We start from the raw sequence: 12,834 nt of genomic DNA, 5'->3' as shown, positions 1-12,834 counted from the left end.
ATGGTCCGATGCCTGATAGTATACTTTGACTCTTCCTCTCTCTCCACAGCTGCTGCCTGATCTGCTAGGTATTCCTGAATTTCCACCAACTGTTATGATCTGTTTCCACCAGTTCAAGCATGCAGTTTTGCTTTTCTTTCATCTTCTAACTATGCTTACTGATCTATTAATTTAGACAATTTTGAAAACACTGTATCACTGGGACAACCTTTGTCTCCAGGTCACAGTCATTCACTTGTTTTCTCCACTGCATGTTTCTTTGCAACTGATCTGATTTCTTCAATTCCTAAGAGTCTGGAATATTAACTGTTGCATGCTCCACAGAATGCAGCCTAAACTTCTAGCATCTGTAAGTTTTGATTTTCATTGTAGTTACTGAGATACCATTGGTAAAAGCATCAATTTGCATGCTGCAAGGTCCCAGAAACAGGAATGAAATGAATGAATATAATCCATTCTAACAACGCTGGCTGAAGGCTAAATGTGGCTTCAAAGCCCTGAAAAAAAATCCATTGTTCTTATCAGAATCCAGTCACAAAATCATTTAGTCGGCCCTCCTTATCCACGAGGGATTGGTTCCAGGACCCCTCGCGGATACCAAAAAACATGGATGCTCAAGTTCCTTATTTAACCTGTTTCAGTGCAGTGGACTTTAGGAACCAGCAGAACCCCTGACCTTTTTTAACCTGTCTCAGTGCAGTCTTTAGAACCCGGCAAAGCTCCGAATCCACAGTGTTTCTGTTCATGAAAATAATAGTGATCACAATTGAAAATAAAGTGGAAATAATAAAGTGAACGGGAAGAGGTGAAACACCGTTGGTCATTGGAAAAGTGTTAGGCTATGTCGGTCAACAATCGGGACAATTTTAAAGGATAAATTGAGAAGGCCCTGCCCCGATGAAAGCTACAATTATTACTAAGCAACGCAGTGGTTTAATTATTGAAATACATTTCTTAAGTGTTTTATATGCACAGAAAGGTAAAATATATACTATTTTCTAAGACAAACATTAGACTAACTGACACTAAATAATACTGGATGTAGCTGTTCCGATTTGCTTATTAAGAGAACTTCTGATTTTTTTCGATCCCGATCCACGATAACCTACACACATCCTCCCGTATACCCTAAATCATCTCTATATTACTTATCATACCTAATACAATGTAAATGCTACGTAAATAGTTATTATACTGCATTGTTTAGGGAATAATGACAAGAAAAAAGTCTGTACATGCTCGAACAATGAGTGCTGGAAGAGCACTTCCGGGTTTTCTCCATTTGCAGTTGGTTGAATTCACGCATGCGGAACTCGTGGATAAGAAGGGCCGACTGTATATTCCAAAAGGTGAAGTGGGAGCGTTGCTTGGTTTTAGCTTTATCCTAGATAACAATCCTAAATTCTACAATCTTTAGCGCAAATACATCAACAAGCGATGATATCTTAGTGTACTGAACCAATATCAAGTGTTACTTGCTTAATGATAAAAAGTTTAAATGTAAATATAAAGAGATTTGCAAGTGACTGATGGTGATGCTGTAACTTTGATCTACCATTATCTATTTCTGAACTTGAAGTACTTTAGATTTTGTCTAGGGCAAACAAAGTACTAACTAAACTCAGATTGCTTTAAAGTTTTATTTATGCTATTTTATCTTGGAACGGTTTTAAAAGATCACATCACCCTGCATTCTCAGTGGTTCTAACAAAGTTACTTGATTTTCCCCTAACATAGCAGCATCCTTTGATCCTTGTGAATATCTAGTGTACTTTTTCCACTCAAGTCCTAAAAACTTCAAGAACACCGTCCTAGGGTTTGAAACAAGTTCAATATACATCGTGACTTTTACACTCCACTTCTCTTAATACAATGCTTTTTTCCCCAATTGACATGGTCTTTTAATGTCCCCTATGCTCAAATCTCAACTGTGCCCTCTCCCCGCATTCCTCAAATTTATTGCTAGTCTTTTACAAGCAAAATGAATCAGATTAACTGCAATGATTCCTCAGTACTCAGTTTTGATTTCTTCAAATGAAGATACCAGTCCCTCTTTGCCCAAAACTAATTACCGTAAATTCCGGACTATAAGCCGCTACTTTTTTCCCACGCTTTGAACACTGCGGCCTATACTACGGTGCGGCTAATGCATGTTTTTTATCATGCCGCCAAAAACATTTTGCCTCGTAACAGTAGACCAATAAAATTGATGAGTAGTTCACAGAGGTCCAATGAAATTGTACGATAAATCAAGCGCACTTTCAAAATTATTGTAAATCAGTCATTTGTACTCACCCTCAACAACATGGAAAACACTCGAAGAAAAGCATATGATGCAGCTTTTAAGTTAAAGGTGATCAATCTGGCGGTTGAAGAAGGAAATCGAGTTGCTGCACATAATCTTGGCATAAATAAATCGATGTTGAGACGGTGGAGACGCCAGCGTGAAGAACTGAGTCAATGCAAAAGACGACAAAAGCTTTCAGAGGTAATCATAGCAGATGGCCCGAACTTGAAAACTTTCTTGAAGACTGGGTTAACACACAGAGAGCAGGCGGCCGCGATGTTTCCACCGTGCAGATCAGACTGAAGGCTAAAGCAATCGCCACCAAAATGAAAATCGAAGATTTTAGAGGTGGGCCATCGTGGTGTTTTAGATTTATGAGACGAAAAGACCTGTCCGTCAGGGTACGCACGACTCTGTCAGCAGCTCCCTCCCGACCACGAGGAAAAACTTGCTAACTTCCGCACATTCACTCAAACAAAGATAGCGGAGAATTCCATCGGGCCAGATGATATCATAAATATGGATGAAGTACCTTTGACGTTTGACCTGCCTCTCACTCGGACTGTTAATAAAAAAGGTGATTCGTCCATCACACAGAAAACAAGTGGCCATGAGAGAACGCATTTTACTTGTGTTCTGAGCTGCACAGCATCCGGACTAAAGCTTCCACGATGGTGATTTTTAAGCGGCTGACAATGAAAGTTCAGTGAAAGCTGCCATCAAGAGTACAAACTCAATTCCAGCTGTGATTCCTGGGGGCACCACGAAGTATTTGCAGCCACTGGACATCAGCGTGAACCGGGCATTTAAAGTGGTGCTGCGCATTGAGTGGGAGGCTTGGATGATGAGCGGCGAGAAATCCTTTACCAAAACAGGACGCATGCGAAGAGCATCTTTAACTCAAGGCTGCCAGTGGATCCTAAATGCGTGGAGCCGTGTCACAACATCCACCATCACCAGCGGGTTTCGAAAGGCTGGACTGCTGCGTGATGAAGAGGACCGCGTGCGCTCAAGTGAGAGCGACAACGAAGAGACTGAAGTGAGTGACGAGATCCTGAGGTTTTATTCAATTTGGACACTGAAGGACTTTGATGGTTTTAGTGCGCAGGAGGAAGATGAAGAAGGCGATCAATAACTTTTCCTGGTAGGCTGCAGTATATATATTTTTTTTACCAGTCGTTAGGAGATATTGGAATGTTGTTCGTGCACTGTTCAGTAAAAAAGTATACGCAACATAATTTGTGTGTTACCGATACGTTATGTATATTTAAAAGTAGCTGTGTTACAGGCACTGTTCGAAAAAAAGCATTTGCAATATATATTTGTTTATGTTACCATATGGATTTAATTAAAAGTTAAAAAATCCTCACGTGTAATATCTTTCTGTGTAAATATCTCACATTAGAACGTGGGACACCTGCGGCTTAAAATCCGGTGCGGCTTGTACAAGTACAAAATTGATTTTCTTTCTAAAATTAGAGCGTGCGGCTTTTAATCAGGTGCGCTCTGTAGTCCGGAATCTACGGTAATGCACTCAATCTGGAACAGACTTCAAACATAAGCTATTTCACACAACTCACCACGGACATTACATCAAGTCCATGGTGGTTCTCAATATGTAACCTTATCAGTTCCATTCCCTGCCCTGTCTACATACTTCTGCAAATTAATTTCCCTCAAGTGCATCCCTTTCAAAATCATTGAACTCCACTTTCACTACTTTCATAGGCAACAAGTCATTACCACCTGTCAAACAAGTTCTTCCTCAGTTCCCCTCCCAATATCTGCTGCTCAGAAATCTAAATCTATGTTCTCAGGATCTTGTGCTAACTTGCTTTAGAAATTACTAACTACAAAAGCTGTTGGCAAATGAGTGGGTTAAGTAAAATCTTATCTTTTACCTAACCAAAGTTTTAGCTTTGGATTTCCAGCATCTGCAGGCTTCGTGATAAAAGATTATCATTGTATTTTTTCTACTGGGAACCATACCATAATCAAAAGCAAATATTTGCTTCTCCAAGTGATAGTGGAATTAAAATAATTACCAACAAAATGAAATCCCATTTAATATTCAAAGAGTGTTTGATGTATTTGTTAATCTACCAAATCTCACACATTAAATACAAGCATTTCATACTTGATTTGAATCAATGCTTAGAGCTTATTCTGAATTTAACAAGCATAATGTATTTTTTCTTTGTCTGAAGTTTTGAGAAGTATTTTTAGTCTTTCCTTCAAGTGAAAAGTCAATAGAAAACCCAAGAGCACCAGATAGATCAGAGATTGCATAAATCAACAATTGGCTTAAGGACTGTGTGTCCAGTCTACCTAGATAAAATGACTTAAATGTTAGAAGATAGTTAATGCGAGATACTGCTGTAAAGTTACAAGGCGTCATTCTTTCCATTCATTAATACTATTATTAATTAACACATCTAGCATTTGCCACAATTTAATGACACTTCTGTTCCACAGATTCCTAAAAATCAAAACTAATCAAGACAAAATACAAATATCCAGAATGAAAAAGGAATTTCCTTTCGGCAAATAAACAATTGTGATATAGAACAAACTGTCATATCAGTTATCAGAAACCCATCACCCTACTGGGGCACAGGTTACTGATAGCAGCTCACCACAGTTCTCAGCCCAGGGTTAAAGGACTCGTGATATCATGGAATGTTCCTTAGTTCCCAGATTCTTTGACAAGGTTCAAATAACTCATTCACTTATTCCAGCTCAAGCACCAATACAAAATGATCAAAACATCTGAAAGCTATCAAGCTTTTGGCTTTTTGAAATTAAAAGAAACTGACCTAAAAGTATCAAACTAAATTAAAGCAGTCACTTTGGGCAACCATCACCTTTCATTAAAGGATGTTTCATGCATTTATACCAAACATTTTAATCACATCTTCAATCACAAGTCTCAGTTCTCAGGAACCATTCTCATCCAGATCAGATCTGATGAGACTATTCCCTTGGTCACCTTTTGTAATTTACACCTTCATATTAAGAAATCTCTTAATACGAAGGTGACTAAAAGACATTCTGTCACTCCAATGTTTTAAAATATTTACTTCAGTGCATTAAGGCAGACTGAAATGCAAGGACAATGAGTGATCCCAGGCAGAAATATTCCAGCCTGTTTTCCACACCAAGTATATATTTGAATATCATGCATGATATCAGTGTGGACACCAAGCCGAATGACCTGTTTCGATGCTGCGATTTGAATACATCAAACAAAAACATTGCATTCCTTGTACCCCTCCCTACCCAAATGGCAACCCCAAAAATCAAGCCCAACACTAATGCTTGAGATCGAAAGCTGTGAACATTACCACTTTCAATGCATTTACCATGGGCCCTTAGTTCATGCATCACAATCCTGAGTGTTGTTACACTATAAAATATCAGATTCAAGGACATGTTGAAATATAAACTGGTGTGCCCTACCTCATTTTTTAAAAATATGGCCCATAACAAAATTATTTCCTAACATTAAACATGAGGAAATCTGCAGATGCTGGAAATTCAAGCAACACACACAAAATGCTGGTGGAATGCAGCAGGCCAGGCAGCATCTATAGGGAGAAGCACTGTCGACATTTTGGGCCGAGACTCTTCATCAGGACCTGAAGGGTCTCAGCCCGAAACGTCGACAGCGTTTCTCCCTATAGATGCTGCCTGGCCTGCTGCATTCCACCAGCATTTTGTGTGTGTTGCTTAGAGAACCAAGTGGTCTGTTAACCTTGTAGTTTATTTTTGTCTGCTACAAAGCAGCCACTCACTCTATTCTTCAACTCTTTCTCAAAGTTTTCTCTCATCATTAAGACACAGGAGCAGAACTAGATTGTTTCCTGGCTTACAATCATGGCTGATTTAATTTCCCTCAAACCCATTCTCCAGCCTTCTACCCATAATCTTTGACATTCTTACTAATCAAGAACCTATCAACCTTTACTATAAATATACCCAATAACTTGATTCCCACAGACATCTGTGGCAATGAATTCCAGAGATTAACCATGCTCTAGCTAAAGAAATCCCTCAACGCTGCTCTAAAAGGACGTGCCTTCATTGTGAGGCAGTGCCCTCTGGCCCTAGACTCTCTCACTATTGGAAACATCCTCTGCACGACCACTCTGAGCCTTTCAACATTCAGAGGGTTTCAATAAGATTCCCCTGCCCCATTCTTCCAAACCCCAGCAAGTAAAGGCCCAGAGCCATTAAATGTTCCTCATACATTAATCGGTTCATTCCTGGGATCATTCTCGTAAATGTCCTCTTAACCTTCTCCAACATCAGCACATCCTTTCTTGAGATAAGGGGCCTAAAACTGCTCACAATACACCAAATGTGGTCTCAACAATTACTTATATAGCTTTATCATTACATTCTTGGTTTTATATTCTGTTTCTGTTGAAATACTAACATGCTATTTGCATTCTTTACTAGCAATTATTGCAGGATTCCCAAGTCTCTTCATACCTCTGATTTCTGAATTTCCTCCTTCTTGAGAAAATGCCTTTATTCCTTCTACCAACCTAAGTGCATGATTATACAATTCCCTACACAGTATTCCATCTACCACTTCTTAGCCCATTCTCCTAATCTGTCCAAGTCCTTCTGCAGCCTCCCTGCTTTCTCAACATTACCTGCCCCTCCACCCATCTTTACTGACTGCTACTGGATCACTAAATGAATTGATGCAAGTGTGTTCGGATAATTTCTGTGGCAAATTGGTCAGTCCCACAGAAAAGCTACTCATTTAAGGGTAATCAAAGAGATGCCAAGTTTTAGATTGATCTTAGAATAGGCTGAAAGGTTAGCACATCATGTGCTATAATGTTCATTGGCTATATTTAAGAGGAAGTTAGATATAGCCCTTGTGGCTAAAGGGATTGGGGGTATGGAGAGAAAGCAGGTACAGGGTTCCGAGTTGGATGATCAGCCATGATCATACTGAATGGCGATGCAGGCTCGAAGGGCCAAATGGCCTACTCCTGCACCTATTTTCTATGTTTCTATGAATACACTAGCAAATGAGACCAAATAAAACTAAATTTGGAATCAGGGTGAAAACACTGCAGTTATACCTGGAACATTGATTATTGGAGCCCATGAACTCAGTCTGAATATCAATACAGAAGTTCTTCAGAAGACCAGCATCAGTTCCCCCCCCCCACCCCCGTCCTCCAACAAGACTGAGTAACCACTTCCTTCTCGTGTTCAAAGGCATTACCCACAGTTAATGGGGAAATCTTATATGACCTCATTTGCACAAATTTACATCCATAGGATATTAGCAAAATCAGCCTGTATACCATCCATAGGATGATACTTCCATTGTGTTCTGTGATAATATCTCCAAATCTCAACATTAACATCCCGGGGTTATCATTAGGCTGAACCATCATGCATTCAGCAAATAAACAAGATGAAGGATAATATGCCGCAACATCTTCTCTTCACATCTTGAGAAGGGCAACAGAATAACCTGTCCTGCTGAAGGACTGATAAGTCAACTGTACTCTATTTCATAGATGCTGCCTGGCCTGTTGAGTTCCTCCAGCACTTTTGTTTGTGCTGCACAGAATAATCTGCATTTGGTTGACCATATATGACGCAAAATATTGCTCTATAGCATCCATGATGAAGCAAATGATTTGGCATGCAATCTACAATGGTAGACCAAGATGCAATTTATACCATCAACAAAGGCTTCATCATCATCTGTAAAAATCATCACACGGAAGTACAAGGCTGCAAACAGGAAACCAACTGGTCCAAGTGACACAAATATTAGGTGGAAACATACGGCAATTTAATTGACATGACGGGCTCAAAATCCTGGAACTGCCGGTCAAGGAAGTAGGAGTATCTTCACCATGAAGATAATCACAACTCAAGATTTCATCAGCAAAATTAAAGACAGGCATTAAATAATGTACATACTAATATCAGCCAAACTTCACCACTGAACAAAAGCAACACACAAAATGCTAGGGGTTCAGTGGGTCAGGCAGTATCTATGATCTGACTTGCTGAGTTCCTCTGGCACCTCGTGTGTGTTGCTTTGGATTTCCAGCATCTGCAGAATTTCATGTTTATGATCTGTGAGCTGAAACTATGCTGATACAAAACAATAAGCTGGAATGAGAGTGTGAGCCTTTTACTGACACACTTGGTGGATCAAAATGTACTAGATGAATGTTACTGCAGAGTTTGTCAATTTGTGCTCTGAATGGAGAATGAATGGGGCTACAATACAGTGGATTCCAATTAATAGAGACACATTGGGACCAGTACATTTGACCCAATTAAGCTGCTGCCTAAATAATTGAAATAGTTAAAAGGTATAATAAAAAAAGGACAAACTATAATTTAACTGAGCAACAAATTATGTATTTAAATGACATACGGAACTAGTTAGAACACTATCAATACTACCATGGTACTATAACACTATTAGTTCCTAATTGTTATTGGAGCAATTCATCCAGTGTACCTGCACACTGCCGCATTTTTTTTTTGATTTACTATAAATGGACAAAAATCTGCACAGACACCCAGCTTCATATCAACAATTGCATCCTGCAAAACTTCATTTTCAATGTAACATTCAAGATGACTTACAATACCTTCAAACTCTTACTTGGGGTGAATTTGTTTCATTCGGCAATTTCTGGCATTTCCAAGCCCGAATGCTTGAAACTGTTCTGAACTGTCTTACTTCTTATTTCTCACCAACTATTAGTGGCAAAAACATCACTGCTTTTTGAACACAAGTGCATGCATCTGACACTACTTAAAAACTGTTCACTCCATAACATCCAATGGCCTGGACGCTAGTTAGAAACTGTTCAGAAACAGTATCCTGTGGTAATTAAGCAGCAGAGTGCTCCAAATAAATTAAAGGAACCCTGGCTATTTTGTCGATTAGTTTTTGTTCTTTTAAGATTTGCCCCAAATAAGTGGCTGTCCCAATTAACTGGAATCCACCATATATTAAACAAAAAGCAGAGCCCTCCATAATTAATGTCACATTCTTGGGGTGTATAGCATTAAGCTTTGTATTTTAACAGTATCTCAAGGCTTCTTTGCATGCCACACACTTTGACGCTGTGATCACCAGCACAGAATTGAGTGCCAGTGTTGCACACAGTGAAAAGTTCAAAGTAAATTTATAATCAAAGTATATATATATATATGTCACCATATAGAACTATGAGATTCACTTCCTTGCAGACATACTCAGTAAATCCAAGATCCATAATAGAATCGATGAAGGACTGTGCCTAACAGGACGGACATATAACCAAAGTGTAATAGTCAACAAACTGCAAATAAAAGTAAAAAGAAATCATAATAAATAAATAAAGCAATAAATACTAAGAACATGATGAAGAGTCCTTGAAAGTGAGTCCACAGATTGTGGGAACAGTTCAGTGATGGGCAAGGGCAGTTATCCCCACTGATGGTTGAGGAGTAGTAACTGTTCCTGAACCTTGTGGTACGGGACCTCAAGCTCCTATGCCTCCTTCCCGATGGCAGCAGCGAGAAACGAGCACAGTCTGGGTGGTGGAGAAAGCCTTGATGGTGGATGTTGGTTTCCTGCAACAACAGTCCTTGTAGATGTGCTCAATGGTGAGGAAGCCTTTACCTGTGATGGGCTGGGTCATATCCACAATTTTTATAGGATTTTCCGTTCAAGGGTATTGGTGTTTCCTACTAGGCTGTGATGCAGCCAATCAATATACTCTCCACCACACACCTATAAAATTTGTCAAACTATTAGATGCAATAACGAATTGAAGTACCTTAATTAGTACAGAACATCTGGTGAGCTGGACTAAACAGGCAAATTTAATATCCTTGTGATAAGTTCTCAATCATGTTAGTAGAGAAATCATAAATACTTCAGTATTTAAAAGAGTTAAACATCGAACAAAGTCAATCTAATCTCTAACCCAAACAGAAGTTAACAGCCTTGAAACCAGGAACATTGGATACAACTGCCATCACAGGTAAACAAAGACGGATTTGTGTAGGTGCACAGAAAGACCATAAGATATAGGAGCAAAATGAGGCTGTTTGGCCCATCGAGCCTGCTCCACCATTTCATCAAGGCTGGTCCATTTCCATCTCAGCCCCAATCTCTTGCCTTCTCCCTATATCTCTTCATGCCCTGACTAATCGAGAATTTATCAAACTAGCTATCAATCTATCAGGAAAGCATACAACTACATTCTGAATACCATGAAAATGGAGTCTTTAATGATGAAATGCAAAGCTTCAATCACCTTTCGGCCAAAACATGGACTGTACTGTTTTCCATAAATGCTGACTGGCTTGCTGAGTTCCTCCAGCATCGCTTGTGTTATCGAGAACAGGCTAATCTTTAGATATTACTTACTAAAGGAAACCCGAACACAGACTAAGCAAACCATAATTACTTGCAAGCGGTAGCTACAGTTTACTGCAATGCAATCACGTTCAGTTATTACGCATTCTAATTCTTTCTGATTGCCTTTTGGAAGCACTTGTGATAAATCAGAAACAACATCAATTCAGATAATGTCACAAAAAGCCTACACGACAGAATAGTTTATTCACAGAACACCTGTTGCCATTTTTGCTTTTCTTAGAGATAGATTCTAGGCGAGCCACTGTACTAGAAGATTAAACGAAACAGGCAAAATTATTCCAATAAAGGCATTTTCTGGGCAAACTCCATAGGCAACACAAGGAACGAATTTCACCACGTAACACCCCACCCTCGTAACTCCTTCTCCCTAAGAAATACGCGCAACTGAGCAACATGCAGCCCAGGGTATCTGCATCTACACACGCACAATTCCACGGGAGACACTACCACCCCGTACCTAACCCTCACGATACACACTCAGCACGGTCGAAGACCAGGCTTATAAACACCAACACCATGCGCTCAAAACGGGGACCCAAACCAGGAGAAGGCGGCTGGGCGCCGATCCCGGGCCAGCCGCGGGCCTCGAGCTCACTTACGATGGTGACGCTGGCCTTGCGCAGGTCGCGGTTCTCCTCCTGCAGGGCCTTGCATTTCAGCTTGTAGGTCTCCAGCTCGATCTTCAGCACCTTGTTCTCCTGCTGCAGCGACGCAAGCCGGTTGCTCAGCTCCTCCAGCTTGGACGCCGAGATCACGATGCCGGCCTTGGAGGAAGACGCGGCCGAGGAGGAGTTGGGCGGCAGCGCGGACGAGCTCCCCGCCGCATCCGTGTCGCTCTCGCTAGCGCTGTCCGCCATGTTGCGAGCTGCTGGCCGCCCAAGGCCGGCTGGTGCGCCAGTACGGGGGGCGGAGTCTGGCTCAGGATACGGTGGAGCGCCGAGGGGGCGGGGCCACCGCCAGGGAAGGGGCGAGGCCTGGGGGGACGTCTGGAGCGGGGGCGTGGGTTGTGATTGGGCGCCGATCCAGCCTATGGTGGCACCGAAAAGAGGCGGGGCTAACCTGGTCAGCAGGATTTATCGACTGAAGGTGCCCATGTGGTCATCGATGGGAAGGAACTTGGTTTCGATTGGGAAGGGCCAGTCTGTTCTGAGAGTTAAAAGGAGGCGTGGTTTACCCTGGGAGGGGCGTGTCCAGATCAAGATGGAAAATATAAAAGGGGCGTGGTTTACATAACTGGTTAAAGAGAGGAGGAGCTACGTTTGAGGGGCGTGGCCAGTCTATAGTAAAAATTGAAAGGGCTTTGATTGAGGAAGGGCGAAGTCACCCTATGGAGGGGTTAGAAAGGGGATTAGGGAGAGTGGGGTAGGCTAAAGAGGCGTGTCTGAGGCAAGGCATAAGTCTTGGGCAAGGTTTAATCAATGTGGGGTTGCACCACCACCCTGACGGTGGCCTATTGGCCACAGACTGATGTGTCAGAACTCTGTTGTTCATGTTATGATGGGTTTCTATTTGCTCCTTTTTTATTGCTATCCTGTGTGAATTTGATTGGGGTGGACTGTATCTGTGGCTTGCAGTCAATGAATGTCACAGTGCCAGATCGAACTGAACAGAGGTGGATTGAATACGTCTGTGCTGTTTTGATAACTTTGTACTTGATGTTTTAAATTTTTTTCTTGTTTTTTTGCCATTTGTGTGATTTTTTTTGGTGTTTTGACTCTCTTTTCTTTGAATGGGTTCTTTGAGCATTTACACTAAAAACAAAATACTGCAGTGCTACATTTATTCTATCCTGACTTATGTAAGTGAATGCTGGACCATTTCCCCAGCAAGGGAAAAGAGACCAGAAGCAGCTGAATTATGGTTCTACAGGAGAATGTTAAAAATATCATGGACTACATACACATCAAATGAAGAAGTTCTCAGAGGAGCCCAAGCAGTTAGATCACTCATACCAACTCAGATTCCTAGGACACCATGCGGAAAGATGAACTAGAAAAACTCATACTCTCTGGAAAGATCGAGGGGACCAAACCTAGAGGAAGACCTCGGCTTATGTAAATCAAAAGCCCAGGCAGGTGGCTACGCATCGAGGAAATGGAAATCATCCAAAGAA

The 12,834-nt window shown here is 41.1% G+C and overlaps 1 protein-coding gene across 6 annotated transcripts in view; it reads right to left on the bottom strand.

Moving 5' to 3' along the window:
* Positions 1-11,633, bottom strand: part of ccdc6b (coiled-coil domain containing 6b) — a 149,037-nt gene extending 137,404 nt beyond the window's left edge. For 4 of the 6 annotated variants that reach the window (XM_059947418.1, XM_059947416.1, XM_059947419.1 and 1 more), the window contains exon 1: positions 11,321-11,632. In XM_059947418.1, coding sequence (XP_059803401.1) covers positions 11,321-11,578 — 258 coding nt within the window. In that variant the 5' untranslated portion in view covers positions 11,579-11,632. Of the gene's footprint in view, positions 1-11,320 lie in introns of all 6 variants that reach the window. The other 2 variants (XM_059947415.1, XM_059947417.1) reach the window with 2 other exon arrangements.
* Positions 11,634-12,834: the final 1,201 nt, after the last annotated feature.

This window comes from Hypanus sabinus, chromosome 22, assembly GCF_030144855.1.
Source record: "Hypanus sabinus isolate sHypSab1 chromosome 22, sHypSab1.hap1, whole genome shotgun sequence".
NCBI lineage: Eukaryota > Metazoa > Chordata > Chondrichthyes > Myliobatiformes > Dasyatidae > Hypanus > Hypanus sabinus.
Note: the sequence above shows the minus strand (reverse complement) of the source record. Positions and strands in the feature narration are given on the sequence as shown.